The 20037-nt window shown below is 45.0% G+C and overlaps 1 protein-coding gene across 1 annotated transcript; it reads right to left on the bottom strand.

Annotated features, from left to right (window-relative positions):
* Positions 1-17101: 17101 nt before the first annotated feature.
* aplnrb (apelin receptor b) lies at positions 17102-18935 on the bottom strand. The gene has a single exon (XM_063014130.1). It carries the CDS (start codon positions 18878-18880, stop codon positions 17792-17794), a length of 1089 nt encoding a protein of 362 aa, XP_062870200.1. The 5' UTR covers positions 18881-18935; the 3' UTR covers positions 17102-17791.
* Positions 18936-20037: the final 1102 nt, after the last annotated feature.

Genomic DNA, 20037 nt, shown 5'->3' with positions numbered 1-20037 from the left:
TGTTACAGTTACACTGGGTAGTAATAATGGAGTAATGAAAGCACCAACGTTTGAGATGTGTAGCTGTTCCTGACCCTGTGATCTAGCCGAAATGTTCACGCAAAGCAACGCAGGGGGTCTGTGAGAGAAGCACCTGTTCAGAGGGAAAAGCACCGTGTGTACGGGAGTGTTTGTTTCGGCGAGTGTGTGTGTGGTATTGAGGTGTGTGTGTGAGGTGGGTGTTATTATTACAGGCAGAGACAGAGTAGCTGCATCAACATCGTCCAACAAGGTCCAACAAAAGGGAACGATCAAAAGTCCAGCTGGTGTGTGTGTGTGTGTGTGTGTGTGTGTGTGTGTGTGTGTGAGCTGGAACAGTGTGAATATCCAGACTGAGAGTTGATAGCAAATAGATACAAGGACCCCCACCCAAAAAAAGGTTTTGAGATCAAACCCCCCTAGTATAAAATCTGTCCTGATCAGGACGGAACCAAGGATCAAAGGACAAAACACAAGGGGGTTCTGTGCTCGCATTGTAACCTTAGCAGCCTCATCAAAGCTATAAGAAACCCCCTCTCCCAAAATTTCAGAAGCATTCAGTACACCTCAGAATCACCAGTGATAGCTCAGTGGTGAAGGTACTGGACTAGAAATCAGAAGGTTGCCGGTTCAAGTGGCTGCTCACCACCACCAAGTTGCCACTGATGGGCCCCTGAGCAAGGCCCTTAACCCTCAATTGTGGCCAATTCTTAACACCTGGCAGTGTTGGGTTCCCACACAGAGAACCACAATAAGCTCCATGTTACCCCCCAACACACACACACACACACACACACACACACTCTGGGAGATCACATATCGCAGGGGCAGTGGGAAGAGACCCGGTCTGTTATTAGTAATAGATACAGGTTTATTAGGTGTGTGTGTGTGTGTGTGTGTGTGTGAAAGAAAGCATAAACAAACACACACAGCTGAGCTGGCCGCGAGCTCCGTCGATCACAGAACTCTCATTTAGTACCATCAATAAAGAGAGGGGGAGAGGATAGAGGGGTACAGATGAGCCCATGAAGGGCACATGAAGGGAGGCTTTGTGCTTTTGGGAGGATGAGCGCTCCTGCTCAGATCCGGCAGGGTCCACACGTTCCCACCCGCGAGCCGCGGAGCATCACAAACGTTCTGCCTTCAATAAAGCCCTCGTTCTTCAACCGCGACCTGCAGAGATCCTGTGAGCTTCGGTCATCTAGCTGTGAAGATCGATGGGTTCTTCATTCCAGGTGTCTGAGGATTCATTCATTCATGTTTGGGAAGCTGGGATCCTCAGCGACCATGACCAGGATGAAACATAGTTCCTATTAACAGGAATGAATAAAAAATCTGGGTGCAAGACTGGATGCAAAACCTTCTGCAGAAAACAGTCACATATTCCCTCATTTACTCACTCACACCTAAGGGGAATTAAAAGAAGCCAATCCCCCTACTGGCATCATTTTGGAAAGTGTGGCAATATAATATAAATAGATAGAACGGCTGCTCTTCTGAGAAGCTTCTCACTTGAAAGAGTTCGAAGTACGTCTATGGGGATTTGTGCTGGTCAGTCAAAAGATGGCAGCATTTGTGAGGCTGGGCGCTGATGGATCAGTTGACATTCCGGTTCATGCCAGAGCTGTCAGGGCTCTGTGCACAGGAAAGGACCTTCCCTAAACTGTTGCTGCAAAGCTGGAACCATGTAGTTTCCTTTATATGATTGATTTATTACACCTGTTAGTAACTGTTGTGACTGAAACATGTGAAGGGGCGTCCCAATACTTTTGCCCACATAGTGGACAGGTCAGCTTATGTTCAGGTTTGGTCATGTTTTGTTAGTCAGTGGTCAGACCGTCGTAAATCAGCGCTGTTACCCTCTCCGTGCCCTCGTGTGTGATCGTTAGGTGTCGAGGATGTTGTACCTTATCGTGGCCGCCCCAGACCCCCCAGCGCTCCCCGGGGGGTCCGGCAGGTCGTTCGGGTTCGGCTCAGAAGGGACGAGCAGCAGCGACGATGCTGAAAAGCAGGATTTCCCTGAACAGGATCCTTCTCCTCAGCAGGGAAGGGAAGGTGGAGGTTCCAATCAGGATGCAGAAAGGTCCTCGAAGATCTCCTCCAGCATTTCCCCCAACTCACCGCTGACCATTGTTCACGTCTAGCGGAGACGCTCGGGCTCGTTTCCTCGGGAGCTATTTCTGACCGGCCTGATTCTCTCCTCTGCTGATGTGCTGAAGCTGAGATGGTATCTTCAGCGGGTCTTTCCCTCGTATCCCCGAGGAACCCGAGTTCGGACAACACGTCCATTAATCTCACGTTTCTGCCGCTGACAGGGTTCGAGATGTTACAGCGATCAGCACAATCATCAAACCCACAGATCTGTTCACATTTCATCAACGTGTCCATAAATATTCGGACTAATTGTTTACATCACAGAAATCATAAAACATTAACAGCATTTAGCAGACACTTGTATTCAAAGTGACTTACAGTACTGTGACAATATACAGTCTAAGCAATTGGGGGTTAAGGGCCTTGTTCAAGGGCCCAACAGTGACAACCTGGCGGTAATGGGGCTTGAACCAGCAACCTTTTGATTACTAATCCAGTACCCTAACAGCTAGGCTATAACTGTCCTATACACCTGTACAGTCCAGGCGCCCCTGGAGCTGAGAGAGTTAAGGGACTTGTTTAAGGGCCCAACAGTGACAACTTAGCAGTGGTGGGGCTTAAACCATCAGCCTTTTGATTACTGGTCCTCCACCCTAACAGCTAGGCTATAACTGTCCTATACACCTGTACAGTCCAATGCAATTGTCTTTTGGTGGCCCTGGAGCTGAGAGATTTAAGGGCCTTGCTCAAGAGCCCAACAGTGACAACCTGGCAGTGGTGGGGCTTGAACCAGCAACCTTTTGACTACTAGTCCAGTACCTTAATCACTAGGCTACACCTGCCCTATACATGTGTACAATCCAGGCACCCCTGGAGCTGAGAGTGTTAAGAGCCTTGCTCAAGGGTCCATTAGTGGCTGCATGGGATTCAAACTCACAACCTTCAAATTAACCCAAAGCTCTACCCACTAGGCTCGCAAGTTTAAATCTCAGCTCTGCTATCAGCCAGCCAGGCACCTATACAGACATAACTGCCCAGTCCAAAGGAGGGAGGGTTTTATGGTTTTCCTTATAACTGCTGTAATTACGACCTCTGCTGGCTGATCGATGGCGCTGCACAGAGATGGCGGATAATGGAGATCGGTGCGCGATACGGATCTCCATATGAACCCGCCTGGTGCAGGTGAAAAGAAGCGGTAGGTGTCGGAGGGGGGCGTGTGTTTATTACAATCCTCGTCAGCTTGTTGGACGCCCCGTTTCAAAAACGAGTGGTATTAATATCTGTGTGATCTTTCAAGCTAGAACAACAGCCGCTCTACTGAGAAGCTTCTTACAAGACTTTGAGGTATGTCTGTGGGAATTTGTGCCCATACAGTCAAAAGATGACAGCGTTCGTATGGCTGGGTGCTGATGTTGGCTGATCGAGAAAGCTTCAGTCGGTGTTCCGGTTCATTCCGAGCTGTTGAATGGGGCTGAGCGCAGGACACTGGAGTTTCGTGAAACCAAGGGGGGTAGACATGCTGGAACAGGAACGGTCCTTCCCTAAACTGTTTATGCAAAGTTGGAAGCGAATGATTTCCTTTATATGATTGATTTATTACACCTGTCAGTAACTGGGGTGGCACGGTGGCTCGGTGGGTAGCACTGTCGCCTCACAGCAAGAAGGTCCTGTCTTTGTGGAGTTTGCATGTTCTCCCCATGTCTGTGTGGGTTTCCTCCGGGTGCTCCGGTTTCCTTCCATGTGTGTGTGTGTGTGTCTGCCCTGCGATGGACTGGCACCCCGTCCAGGGTGTTACTAAGCTGGTATAGGCTCCAGCACTCCCCCCCCCCCCTCCTTCCTTAGTAACTGTTGTGGCTAAAACACATGAATTCAGTGATTAGAGGGGGGGCGTCCCAATACTTTTGTCCATATATTGTTGACTCTACGTGAGGTGCATTATGTTTATGTTACAAACAGCCAATTAAAAGATGAATGTGGGTCTTTATCTGTTCTATAGAGCGGGTGTAACCACACCCTTTCATTATTTAAATGTGAGGAAAGTGGAATTTGTGCCAGGGTCCTAAATTCAGGGCGTGTCTCATGGCCCATTCCAGCACCATTCAGCTCTATTCACACACAGAGATGAAAGCGGGCAGCGCCCAAAACCGGGCGACCTAAACAAACATCAGCCATTCAGCTATTGTACACACACACTGATACCCGGTGTGCATATCTATGGTTCAGCAGTGGAACGTGTTCACGCGGGCGTGGCTGAGATGCGAGAGGGACGAGATCGGACGCTCTGCGTTTTTGTCCTGCTGATCCTGACGTCCTGATTTTGGACGTGCAGAGTTTGTGTGTTTTAGGAGGGCAGCAGAGGCACCCCGGGCTCGTCTGACACCCCTCTCAGAACCCGTCGAGGTGTGAAGTGGTTTCTGTTTCCTCGGCCTTTAGTTTCTACCACAAACCCAGTTTTAGAAAAGTTGGGACTGTTGGTAAAATGCTATAAAAACAAAAAATTGTCTGTGTTGTTTTACCACAGCTTTATCCTGGTCAGGGTCACAGTGGGTCTGATTTGCTGGGCAAAAGGCAGGAAACACCCCATACAGATCACCAATACACACCAATACACACACACACACTCACTCACTTTCTTAACCGCTTATCCAATTAGGGTTGTGGGGGGGTGCTGGAGCCTATCCCAGCTTTTCAATGGGCACAAGGCACACTAACACCCTGGACACATACACTAATACACTAACCTATAGGGCAATTCAGTGTCTCCAATTAACCTGACTGCATTTTTCTGGACTGTAGGAGGAAGCCGGAGAACATGCAAACTCCACACAGAAAGGACCTGGACCGCCTCGCCTGGGAATCGAACCCAGGACCTTCTTGCTGTGAGGCGACAGTGCTACCCACCGAGCCACCGTGCCGCCCACACACACACACCTGGGGAAACTGAACCCAGCACGACCCAGAGCAGGGATAATGCAGTGGTAACACGTAAAATAGAGGTTCAAGAGGGTCAGCATGCACATTAAGAAGGTCCTGGGTTCGATTCCCTGGCCAGATGTTTGGGGTCCTTTACATGTGGAGACATGCAGCCAGGATAACTGGGATAATAGGACAAAGTTAATAGGTGAAGTTGTAGCCTAGCAGTTAAAGTACTGGACTAGTAAGCATAAAGTTGCTGGTTCAAATTTGTCAGGTTGCCACTGTTGGGCCCTTGAGCAAGGCCCTTAACTCTTAATTGCTTAGACTGTACACTGTAAGAAAGAATTTCATTGTACATTGTATCTTACAAAGTGGTACATGCTTTACTGTCCCAACTTTTTTGGAATGTGTTGCAGACCTGGAATGCAGGAATGGATGTTTTTTAATAAATGAAATGAAGTTGAGCAGATAAAAGATGAAATATCTCAGGTTCATCCTGTCTGACATCAAATAAAAGTTAAAGTCAATGTAAGAAACTCTGTGTTTTTATTTTATTTGCATTTTCCATACTGTCCCAACTTTTTCTGATTCGGGGTTGTATTACATGCATTGATATATTGATTCTGTTCTACAGTTAGACACGGCGTGACGTGGAGTTTGTTTATTAGCCGGCGGGTCGTTCATGGTTTGCTGGTGAGAGTGGCGGAGGAGGAAGCAGATAAAAGAGACGCGCCGGTGTTAAACACCGCCGGAGCTGCTGGAGCTCAACGAGCGCCGAGCCAATACACATCACCCGCGTTCAGTTTCTCACCTCGCCACCAGAGACGTGTAGCGGTGTGTGGACGTGCGCGCGAGGGCTAACCTAGCTGAGATGGCTTTAATGCTTTAACGCTAACAGCAGGGAAGCTGAAACGCCAGAGTGAACCTGAGGAGAGATGAAAGTCGGGGGCCGTCTGCAGCCATCGCGGTTTTAATAGACGCCCTTTCATTTAGGCTGCGTAGCTCCGCGGCTTCACACGTGTAGGTGTCGCGTGCTAACACACCTGATTTAGCTTTATTGGATCGCTGCAGGATGTGCGTCTGAGGGCTAAATGCTTCATTTTTAGGGTAAAGAATGTCGCGGCGTAATGCTAAACCCTGATCGCTTTATTTTTTATATTTATATTTTTGGCATTTATCGGTCACCTTTATCCAAAGCGACTTACAGTACTGGGACAGTATACTGTACAGTCTGAGCAATTGAGGGTTAAGGGCCTTCCTTAAGGGCCCAACAGCAGTATCCTGGCAGTGGTGGGGCTTGAACCAGCAACCTTCTGATTACTAGTCCAGTACCTTAACCACTAAGCTTTTATTAATTAGTTTATTATTCATTAATAAAATATGATCAGGACGCTAACGGTCATTCACTGTCTGTTTTAGCACCGCTTTAACCTGGTCAGGGTCATGGTGGGTGTGGGCGAAAGGTAGAAAACACACCAGACAGGCCGCTAGTCCATCACAGGACACACACACACACACACTCTTCCAATGAACCTGACTACATGACAGGTTAATTGGAACCAGTCACAGGGAGAACATGCAAACTCCACAAAAAAAGGACCCTGGCCACTCAACTGGGGATTCGAACCCAGACCCTTCTTGCTGTGGATAACAGCGCCACCTACTGGGTCACCCCCCCACCCAAGCGACACTTGTGTATCGGAATATAGTTTACTGTTAGGAAGAAACAGAAGTACCAGGATGAAACTGCAAACGGATAGTGACCAAACCCCAGGACCCGGGACCCATGATGCTCTGCAGCACCCACACACGATCTATCCACACGATATGCCACGGTGCAAAGCTACGAATCTAGGAGCGTCCATATAAAAAGGATGAATTATAACCACAACTGATTTGTTTTGTTTAAATTGAAAATTAAAACCCCGTTTAAATGATTCTCTTTATTAGTTTATTAGTGGAATAAATTCACTGGTATTAAAAGTCACGTGTCCTGGTGTTTCTGAGCTAAATAAGCACAAAAGCTTCAGTTTTTTTTAAAGTGGTCCATAATTCTGGAGCTGACAGTATGTACAGCGCTCGCCTGGAGTCAAAATACCACAGCACACCAGGACAAAGAGGAATAATCTCGTAACGTCGAGCCTGTAATCAAAACACAGAGACGCAGCCGGCGTGAATGGAAACGCAGACAAAAGACGCGCCTGAAAGCCTGGTGACGGGGCGTAACGATGCGTATACGGACAAACAGACGCGTTTTAGGAAGAACGGGACAAATTAGGACCTGAAAAATCTAATCACTCTGCTTTTAACAGCAATGTTACGAAGTGGTGAATGCTTTACCGTCCCAACTCTTTTTGGAATGTGTTGCAGGCCTGAAATGCAGGAATGGATGTTTATTAACAAATGAAATGAAGATGACCAGATAAAACGTGAAATGTTTTAGGTTTATACTGTCTGCAACAAGGCTGTAATCACAATATACATACTGTACATATACTGGTGTAAAAATTATAAATATATATAATCCAACCATCAGCGTTGTGTACTGTTGAAATCTGTCAGTGTTCCCATCAAATTTCATTAACATTTTGTATTAACATTTTCCAAACTGTCCCAACTATTTCTGGTTTGGGTTTTACATAAACATATTTGCAATACATCAATCAACAATCAACTATCCGCGAGTCAACACTCTCAACCGAGCTCACACCTTTCACACCCATGTTTCCACAAAAACAAACACTTTCTTATGAATTACAAGAAATAATAATAAAAAAAGCTTTTACTTTATTCAGTAGTTTGTGTTAGAAGCACAGAGTGTCATATAGACGTCTTAGTCTAATATCTAGCATCTAATTTTCAGGGTCGTAGGCCTGTGATGGGCTGGCACCCTGTCCTGCCACGACTCTGACCAGAATGAAATCATTGACGAAAATGTTATACATAAATATGGAATAAGGAAATGATTTTTTGTCATTAATGTATATTGTTATTTATTTATTTTCACTAAATGCTTCATCTAAGCGTTATCTCAATAAATGCCATGCAATAAACTGTTTCACAGCTACGTAGACCCACTGTATCATGTTGTAAACAATGTTCAAAAAACGATCGTTGGTAACTGGTACTGTACACTAACACCAGTGGATAATTAATGGTTTGTATATGAGGACTGGAGGGGTCGAGTTCCTGCATTTTTTTTTCCTGTATCTTTTTCACTCAGCTAAACAAATCATGGACGTGTTGACAGGTTCTAACTGTTCAGAATTTAACCCCCTGCAGCGCTGTAATTTTCTGCTTGTTTCTAATGCAGTACCACCACCCATGCTGCCATAACAGCCTCCACTCTTCTCAGAACTCTGATGGCTCTTGGATATAGTTCCCAATCAGAATGGCAGAAGATTTTCGGCGGTGTCGAGATCAGAAATCCAAACTCATCAAACCATACATGAGGGCACAGTCATGCTGGACAATCAAAGGGCCTTCCTCAACTGCCAAATTGCCCTTTGATTTGGACACCAGGCCCTAAGCTTGTCGGACATGCAATTTTAAAACCAGAGTGACTTCTCTGAGAAGCTTCTCACAAGACTTTGAAGTATGTATGTGTATGGGAATTTGTGCCCGTTTGGTCAAAAGATGACAGCATTTGTATGGCTGGGAACAAAAGCATCAGTTGATGTTCCGGTTCATCCCAGAGCTGTTGAGTAGGGTTGAGGTCAGGACTCTGTGCAGGACACTGGAGTTTTGTTAGCAATTGTTGTGGTTAAAAAACACATGAATTTAATAATTAGATTGTTCTAATACCTGTCGTAATATTAAGAATCAGGTCGTCCCAATACTTTTGCTGTTTCAGCCCAGAAAGAAATACCTGAGTGACTGAGGTCGAGGTTAAAAAGCCGCCAGCAAATTCCGTTCATTTCTTCCCTCTGAATGAACCTGAATCTCCAAAATCACACGAGGTTCCTCAGAAACCTATGAAGTTACATCGACTGGTATTAAATAAAATAAAAATGTTTATCTTTTAAAAAATGGTTCACACTTACTCAACTAAAAGGAATGGAGCTGCTGCACAATCCTAAAAAATAGCTGAAGATAAAACATGAATTATTTTATGTTTGTGCTGCCTTCAATTAAACACTCTTTAAAATGCAGGTTATAAATCAATGCTTTCAGCGTTTATCTGCCTTTTTTCTACTGTCCCAAGTTTTTTGGAATTCGGACTCTAGATCCTGTTGGTGCCAAAGGTGAACAAGGTCCAGAAACCTTCTCACTAACCTATACACTGGAGAAAATAAAAAAGTGAAACCACTCAGACTAAGAACATAATGACTGAGCTACGGTTCCTCTCAGGTTCCTCTCAGGTTCCTGTTCCGGCCCTCGACGCGACTCTCTTTGAAGAACCACGAGCTCCATGAAATCCGTACAGTCGCCCCGATCGGGTTCCGTCCCGAATCCTTTTACGACACGGATAATCCGCCGAGGTTTGGGAGCAGGATGTGAGGCGAGACTTCTGAGAGCCGCGATCCGACACCCTACTGGACACGGGTCAGTCAGAACAGAGGGGCTTTAAAACTCCAGCTGCTGATGAACGACACATCACATAGACACACACACACATTACACACATTACACACACCACACATACCATACACACACACCATACACACACACCACACACCATACACACACCACACATACCATACACACACACACACCATACACACACCATACACACACACACACCATACACACACCATACACACACACACACACACCATACACACACCACACATACCATACACACACATACCATACACACACACACCATACACACACACACCATACATATACACACACACACACACACACACACACACACACACACACACACACATCACACACACCACACATACACACACACCACACATACCATACACACCACACACACACACACCATACACACACACACACATTACACACACCATACACACATACAGTACACACACACCACACATACCATACACACACACCTCACACACCACACATACCATACACACACACATCTCTCTCACACACACACACACACACACACACACACACACACCACACACACATACACACGTCAGTACAGCATCTGTGAAGCTCCTGTGCTGCTGTGTTTGTTTGTTTGGCTGTAATGTAATTTGGAGGCTGATGAATGTGTGTTGGGGTCAGTTAGCATGTCAGCCGACACCTAGACGGTCAGTGAAGAATCACAGCAGCGTGGCTACTGAGCACATGATTCACTTATTCATCAACACACACACACACACTCCAACAAGCCTAAACCAACACTGAGGTGACTCCCACCCATGGCTGGATTACTGACCGGGCCAGTGGGGCCAGCGCCCAAAACATTTTGCGATGCCTATCAACATTTATGATACAATATATTTCTATTTCCGAGGGCCCTCCATTTTAAGGATCCTCTGACTATTAGGGACTTTGACCCCAGGGCCTCTTGGGGGCCCTAGCCATGCTTTTGGGGCCCCTAGCCATGCTTTTGGGCCCTAGCCATGCTTTTGGGCCCCTTATGAAAATGGATGAGGCGTTGTGGCACTGCTCTGACTTCGACTTCTGGCTATTAGGGGTCCTAGGAAAGAGGGGGGCATATTTTTAGAGGGCCCTGGTTATGAGAGCCCCTACCAGGGGGCCCTAGAAAAGAGCAGGGCATACCATTAGAGGGCCCTTGATCACGAGGGCCCCTGCTATGGGGCCCTTGACTTCCATAGAAGTCGTTTACCATGGCTCCTTGACTTTCTAGGGACCTACAAGTTGCCAGGCAAGCAACTCTTTGCCCAGGGGCCCAGACTATCCTTAATCCGTCCTTGCTCCCACCCACACAGCCCCCACACACATAGTAGTACACACACGTGTGTGTGTATGGTATGCTTTCAACTTTGCAGCAACAGTTTAGGGAAGGCACTGTCCTGTTTCAGCATGACAGCATGCCCCTGTGCTTGGTTTAAAGAAACTCCAGTGTCCTCCATTTCAGCCCCACTCAACAGCTAACCAGAACATCAACTGGGGCTTTCTTTGAGGCACAAATTCCCACAGACATACTTCAAAGCAAGTAGATGACAAGCAGTTGTTGTTTTAGCTGATGAGAACACTCTATTTTAATACAGTTTGTTTCTGAAATGGGACATCCAACAAGCTCACTGTCAGGCGTCCAAATACTTTTTGGCTCTATAGTGCATGTGTGGATTCAACAGGTTCTCTTATCTCTGTCCAGGACCTTTGTGTAGCTTTTTAAAGTGACCATGGGGTCCTTTCTTATTTCCCTGACCAAGGTTCTTCTGGTCTAGATGCCCAAATCGACCGGGTGAAAGGATCAAGGTGGTACAAAGATTTCACCCAGAGAATCTGACCCACCGGGACCCTGACCAGGATAAAGCTGTGGTAAAACAGACACCAAATGAAAGAATTAATGAATAAATATTTAACTTTGTCATTCAGTGTAGATTAATGGTGCAAGTCAGGGCTCTAAATATTTACTGAATCCACTGTATATAGCCAAAAGTATGTGGACACCTGCTTAATTGATTAAATAAAAAACGCAGCATAAATCCAGTAAAACAATATAAGATTTTGAATGTTGTTGCACCTCATTATCTCCTCAATGTGAAATTGCTTAATATTTAAAGTAAAAAAATACTCCGTTTGCCCCCTTACCCCCCGCTGAATGGTTTAGAACCGTTACTGTGTGTTTACAATCTGATACTAATTTCTGTAATTCAGCTCTCAGCTCTCTTATCTTCTTTCTATTAAAGGAAAATATCGGTGCTCTGTGGGCGCAGATGTTTGTGATTAGCACCGATTCATTAACCGGACAGGATTAGCTACAGCTTTAAGCTCATTAATGCAAATGTGCTTGATGAGATGAAGGAGATTTGGGGGAACCGTCCCTCTGTGTACACGACTTTTGTTTGGAAATGCTTCATCAGGGTGACGACAGGTAAAGATCCTCGTTGCTTTTAGCCGTATGGGCCGGGGGGGGGGGGGGGGGGGGACTACTTTTATAGTCTAGAAGGTTTCTCACAAGACACAAAATTTGTGCCTGTTCGGTCAAAAGATGACACCCCTAGTGCAATTTCTTGCAGCTCTAGTTAACCTGGGGAAGAAAACCCACACAGATACAAGGAGAACATGCAAAATGTACACAGAAAGGACCCGGGCCGCTCCACCTGGGATTCGAACCCAGAACCTTCTTGCTGTGAGGCTCCAGTAAATGAATATGTAATATTTTCAAGCAACACAGAGTAGAAATGAGAATTAATGAAGCTTTTATTACATCACTGCATTCATCCATCATGCAATACACACACACACACACACACACACACACACACACACACCATACACTACGCACACCTCACACACACCACATATTCGCACACTGCACACCACACACACACACCACACACACACCATAGGCACACCATACACATACACACACACCACACACATATCATACACACACATCAAACACACCATACATACATTACACACACACAAACACCACACACACATACTACACACACACCATACACTACACACACCTCACACACACACCATAGACACACCATACACATACACACACACCACACACATATCATACACACACATCACACACCATACATACAGTGTATCACAAAAGTGAGTACACCCCTCACATTTCTGCAAATATTTTATTATATCTTTTCATGGGACGACACTATAGAAATAAAACTTGGATATAACTTAGAGTAGTCAGTGTACAACTTGTATAGCAGTGTAGATTTACTGTCTTCTGAAAATAACTCAACACACAGCCATTAATGTCTAAATGGCTGGCAACATAAGTGAGTACACCCCACAGTGAACATGTCCAAATTGTGCCCAAAGTGTCATTATTTTGTGTGACCACAATTATTATCCAGCACTGCCTTAACCCTCCTGGGCATGGAATTCACCAGAGCTGCACAGGTTGCTACTGGAATCCTCTTCCACTCCTCCATGATGACATCACGGAGCTGGTGGATGTTAGACACCTTGAACTCCTCCACCTTCCACTTGAGGATGCGCCACAGGTGCTCAATTGAGTTTAGTCCATCACCTTTACCTTCAGCTTCCTCAGCAAGGCAGTTGTCATCTTGGAGGTTGTGTTTGGGGTCGTTATCCTGTTGGAAAACTGCCATGAGGCCCAGTTTTCGAAGGGAGGGGATCATGCTCTGTTTCAGAATGTCACAGTACATGTTGGAATTCATGTTTCCCTCAATGAACTGCAGCTCCCCAGTGCCAGCAACACTCATGCAGCCCAAGACCATGATGCTACCACCACCATGCTTGACTGTAGGCAAGATACAGTTGTCTTGGTACTTCTCACCAGGGCGCCGCCACACATGCTGGACACCATCTGAGCCAAACAAGTTTATCTTGGTCTCGTCAGACCACAGGGCATTCCAGTAATCCATGTTCTTGGACTGCTTGTCTTCAGCAAACTGTTTGCGGGCTTTCTTGTGCGTCAGCTTCCTTCTGGGATGACGACCATGCAGACCGAGTTGATGCAGTGTGCGGCATATGGTCTGAGCACTGACAGGCTGACCTCCCACGTCTTCAACCTCTGCAGCAATGCTGGCAGCACTCATGTGTCTATTTTTTAAAGCCAACCTCTGGATATGACGCCGAACACGTGGACTCAACTTCTTTGGTCGACCCTGACGAAGCCTGTTCCGAGTGGAACCTGTCCTGGAAAACCGCTGTATGACCTTGGCCACCATGCTGTAGCTCAGTTTCAGGGTGTTAGCAATCTTCTTATAGCCCAGGCCATCTTTGTGGAGAGCAACAATTCTATTTCTCACATCCTCAGAGAGTTCTTTGCCATGAGGTGCCATGTTGAATATCCAGTGGCCAGTATGAGAGAATTGTACCCAAAACACCAAATTTAACAGCCCTGCTCCCCATTTACACCTGGGACCTTGACACATGACACCAGGGAGGGACAACGACACATTTGGGCACAATTTGGACATGTTCACTGTGGGGTGTACTCACTTATGTTGCCAGCTATTTAGACATTAATGGCTGTGTGTTGAGTTATTTTCAGAAGACAGTAAATCTACACTGCTATACAAGCTGTACAATGACTACTCTAAGTTATATCCAAGTTTCATGTCTATAGTGTTGTCCCATGAAAAGATATAATGAAATATTTGCAGAAATGTGAGGGGTGTACTCACTTTTGTGATACACTGTACATTACACACACACCATGCACATACACACACCACACACATATCATACACACACACATCAAACACACCATACACATATCATACACACACATGAAACACACCATACACACATTTTACACACACACACACACACACACACACACACACACACACACCATATACATACACGCACCACACACATATCATACACACACACATCAAACACACCATACACACATTACACACACACACACCATATACATACACACACCACACACATATCATACACACACACATACTACACACACACCATACACTACACACACCTCTCACACACACCATAGACACGCCATACACATACACAGAAACCACACACATATCATACACACACATCAATCACACCATACACACATTACACACACACACCACACACCATATACATACACACACACATCAAACATACCATACACATATCATACACACACATCAAACACACCATACACACACACCACACACCATGCACATACACACACCACACACATATCATACACACACACATCAAACACACCATACACATATCATACACACACATCAAACACACCATACACACATTTTACACACACACACACACACACACACACACACACACACACACACACACACACCATATACATACACGCACCACACACATATCATACACACACACATCAAACACACCATACACACATTACACACACACACACCATATACATACACACACCACACACATATCATACACACACACATACTACACACACACCATACACTACACACACCTCTCACACACACCATAGACACGCCATACACATACACAGAAACCACACACATATCATACACACACATCAATCACACCATACACACATTACACACACACACCACACACCATATACATACACACACACATCAAACATACCATACACATATCATACACACACATCAAACACACCATACACACACACCACACACCATGCACATACACACACCACACACATATCATACACACACACACACACACATCAAACACACCATACACATACACATACACCACACACATATCATACACACACACATTACACACACACCACACACATATCATACACACACACATCAAACACACCATACACATACACATTACACACACACCACACACATATCATACACACACACATCAAACACACCATACACACATTACACACACCACACACACACCACACACATACCATACACACAAATGCAAAAAACGATGGGGGGAAATATGATCATATTTATTATATATATATTTATATATTTAAATATCATTTGGTTATAAGGAAGCAACACATTTGTGAAATGTGTGTTTAAAAGATTGATTAAACTGTTCCTCACCATCATCTCAGTCACTTTATTCTTATAGTGGAACAGTTCAATGGCCGTGTGTTTTTTGGCATATTTCCTTTCATCCGAAGCATCTAATGAGGCTCATTAAGTGATTATAGTGTTGTTATAACCACTAATGAAGCATTTTAGCTGCTTTAGATTGACACACTTAGTGACCGGATTATTATTAAGTGCATTTTTGTACACGATTCTTGTGTTGCTTAAGTATTTAAATGTGAAATCTAGTGCACAGATTCACCTTTATACACTTTTATATATTGTTTTTATATACTTTTTCTTATATATGTTTCTACATACTTTTTGACCTTAATATTTAAGCACTTATGTTCTTGTTTTCCAAGATAAATTCATTCATATCAAAATATGTTGTATTTTCTATTTGTATGTTGTAGTTTCCTCAGTCTGCATCACTCAGTATTGTGTACAGACCAACAACACAATCTCTTTAGGTCCAGTTTTTTCACTTTACGGTTCTGAAATGTGTCTTTATTGTATTTATTGTGTGTTATTTTGTGTGTATGCTGTGTGTATTGTGTTGTTTGCACTTGTGGTCCTGTAGGGACGTCGTTTCCTGTCTGTATGTCCTTGTGCTTTATGTACTAAAATGCCCATAAAGCATCTTGGATCACAGTTTATTATTAGCAGTTTAGGTAGCTTAGTGCGGCACATATATACACATATATATTTATGACCGAGAAGAGGGTGTGTCTAAATTCTCAGATCCCTTAAAATGCTCCTACTGAGGCGCCTTAATTCTGAGTGATGATCCGAGTGAGTAACGAGGGAGCGTCCGACGCCTCCTCAGTGCAGAATGCAATCCCAGCATTCAGTGCGGCACGAATTTTCTCACAAAAACTACAAACGTGATGGATGATTATAAGGCAGAGCAACCAACAGAGTTCTTATCAAATGTAAATAAATTCTCATTGATGTTTAATTTGTATAAAGTGTAATTATATAAGTGTGGTTTATTTGTAAATTGTGGCGTCAGGGACAGTTTAAGCACGGGGGGAGATGTTAGCTGGCGTGCTAGCGTCCGTTTGAATGACCTGCGATTAGAACCCTCTTTACTGAGGCAGCTCACTAGGTTTTCAGACAGACCTGTCATTAGTAATAATGCATTATGAGAGTTTTTAGGTCTGTAAGAATTAACAGTGGAATTCTGCATGCCAGAGGAAACGCCGAAAGTTTGCGGCTGCACACAAACACACACAATCTCCCGTCCGCAGCCGAAGGGAAATTTGCACCTAACATGCATTTCCTGCGAGACGTCTGCTTTGATTTGGGACCTAAAGAGGACAATAGCGCGGTTCGGAACAGGAAAACTCGACGCGTTACTCGACGCTCAGGACATTCCTGCAGCGCTCGAAACAACAAACACAGCAAAGGCAAGAAATTCAGGAAAGAAGTTTTATTTACAGGATAATTCATGATTCGTGGTGATCATACAGTACAGCAGGTCAATTCATATAAACTTCACTTCATAAAGTGTCTGCTCACACACACACACACACAGCCGCCCGTAAAAGCTGCCAGTTAATATCTTGCCCCCCTCTGGCGGCATTTGTCAGTCTCCATCTGTCAGTCTAAGCCCCCCGTACCCACGCACCCCTCCCAAACGACGTCTTTAATCAATCCGCAACACTTTGTCTGGACTGACACCCTGCTCCTTAATTACCACCCCCCTCCACACTTGCCCAAAAGTTGATCCCCGTGATGAATTGATAAATTGCTCAGCAGGAGGCACCGAGATGCCCCTTATCAACATATGACCAAGTGCTTAAAAGTAATGAAGCGATAAAATTAAAAGTCCAGAGCAAATGTCTCTACAAGGGACCTGGGACCACCCACCGGGTCCCTCCGTCCGTCCCTACGGAGCCGCCGACTTCTGGAGAGCAGCTTAGCTGTCCGTGATGTCCGACCTTGGCATGGATGCCAGCCAGACCGGCACTGAGAACCTCCAGCATGCCTGTTCAGTCCTTTAAGGTCTTTTCACGCAACACATAAGAGTCTGGTTGCTCGAGATCAGTAGATTTAAGGTCCAGTCGCGAAGCCTCATAAAAAAAAGAGCCCCGCTCGCTCACCTCGTCAGCTCACACCTTGGTGGCTAGCGACTGGGCTTCAGTCTTCTGCGAGGAGAGGGAGCTGGCCGGGCTGGCGTGCATGGCCTTTTTCAGGTTCAGCAGGCACAAACACTGAGACCTGAACCTCAGATCGAAGAAGGCGTACAGGAACGGGTTGAGGCAGCTGTTCAGGTACGCCAGGCAGGTGGCGTAGGGATGCGCCAGGAGCAGGAACGTCAGCAGGGAGCACGAATCCGGCGCCAGTCCCAGGTAGGACAGAGCGTCCATGCTCTTGACCACGTGGAAGGGTATCCAGCAGGCTGCGAACACCACCACCAGCGTGGTGATGATCTTCAGGAGGCGTCTCTTGCGCTGGTCCTCCTTGCGCAGGTTCTTGTTGAAGTGGCGCGTCACGGTGCAGCCGATGAAGCCGTAACACACCAGCATGGCCATCAGCGGGATTATGAAGCCCAACGCTGTGGATGAAATGCTAAGTCCGGCGATCCAGAGGGTCTCCTCGCTGGAACTGCTCACCACCAGACTGAAATCCATGGCACAGGAGGTCCGGTTGAGTTCCTTGTCGAACACGGTGGTCCGGAAGAGCAAAGTGGGCGACGCCAGGACACCGGACAGGATCCAGATGGCGGCGAGAGACGCCCTCATTCTGCCGCGGGTTCTGAGCTGAGAGCTGCTCAGGGAGCGGACGATGGCCATGTAGCGATCCAGGCTGAGGCAGGTGAGGCAGAAGACGCTAGCGTACATGTTGAGGAGGACGATGTAGCTGCTGAGCTTGCACAGAGCCACGCCGAACGGCCAGTGGTACCCGAGCGCCGTGTACACGGCCCAGAGCGGCAGGGTCACCACGAAGGTCAGGTCGGCCAGCGCCAGGTTGCCGATGTAGATGTCCGCCGCTCGCCGCTTGCTCTCGCCCTTCCACACGGTGAAGATGACCACCCCGTTTCCGGACAGTCCCAGGATGAAGATCAGCATGTACAGGACCGGGATGAGGGAGTACGAGGGCTCCCACTCGGCGTACTCGCATGAGCCGCTGCCGTTCCCCAGCAGGTCGTAATCGTCCATGTAGTCCGACCCGTTATCCATCATATCCATCATATCCATGAGTTTCAAAGTTCAGAAGGTTTTCAGAAAGCAGAAGGGAGTGAGAGAGGCAGATCCTTCTCTCTGCACTCGAGTCCAAGTGTGAATGCCGTCTGAGAGGGACACGCCGGCTTTTTAAAGCCCTCTAACCACCACACCCCTCCTCCCAATACCCCACACCCCTCCCTAATCTTCCCCTCCCTCTCTAACTTCCCACTAAACTCCAGCACCAAGTATTCATGCCTCCTGCACGTGAATATTATACTTTAAAATAGAGATGATTAATCCAACCTTAAAAAGAACCCAAACAAAGATTTAAAGGTAATAAGAATAAGAATAAGTGCTGAATAATGGATAGTAAATATATTAATAGTAAACTATTAAAACACACAGGGACGCCCCTTCTAATGATTACATTCATGTGTTTCAGCCACAACAGTTGCTATGATGTGAAATAAATCAATTATACTGTATATAGGAAATTATATGTTTAGGGAATTAACAGTTTAGGGAAGGCCCTTTCCTGTGCACAAAGCAAAACTCTATAAAGACATAACAGAGGTCTGACCTCAGCCCCACTCAACAGCTCTGACATAATATATATATCAAATTAAAAACACACTCATACATCATTATTAGATCTTAATAATAAAATAATAATTATTATTATTATTATTTACATTTACAGCATTTAGCAGATGACTTACAGTACTCTGACAGTATACAGTCTAAGCTACTGAAGGATAAGGGCCCAACAGTGGCAACCTGGCAGTGGTGGGGCTTGAACCAGCTACCTTTTGATTACTAATCTAGTACCTTAACCACTAGGCTACAACTGCAACAAAGTTGTATTATTATACTTATAATAATAATAATAATAATAATAATAAAAATAAAAATAAATAATAATAGCAATTAATAATAATAATAATAATAATAATAATAAAAATAATTGGTAATAACAATCATAATAAATAATAAAAATAAAAATAAATAATAATAGCAATTAATAATAATAATAATAATAACAATAATAAATAATAATTAATTAATTAATTAATGGTAGTAGTAATATAATAATAATCATAGTAAATGCAATAATAAAATGGTAATTGATAATAATAATAATAATAGAAATTAATAATAATTATTATTATAGTAGTAATAATAGTAATGGA

The sequence above is a fragment of the Trichomycterus rosablanca genome, chromosome 18 (genome assembly GCF_030014385.1).
Source record: "Trichomycterus rosablanca isolate fTriRos1 chromosome 18, fTriRos1.hap1, whole genome shotgun sequence".
NCBI lineage: Eukaryota > Metazoa > Chordata > Actinopteri > Siluriformes > Trichomycteridae > Trichomycterus > Trichomycterus rosablanca.
This window is presented reverse-complemented; position numbering and strand designations above follow the sequence as displayed.

Bases quoted from the DNA above. Each gene is read 5' to 3' on its own strand.
- aplnrb (XM_063014130.1), bottom strand. From the start codon at position 18,880: ATGGATATGATGGATATGATGGATAACGGGTCGGACTACATGGACGAT.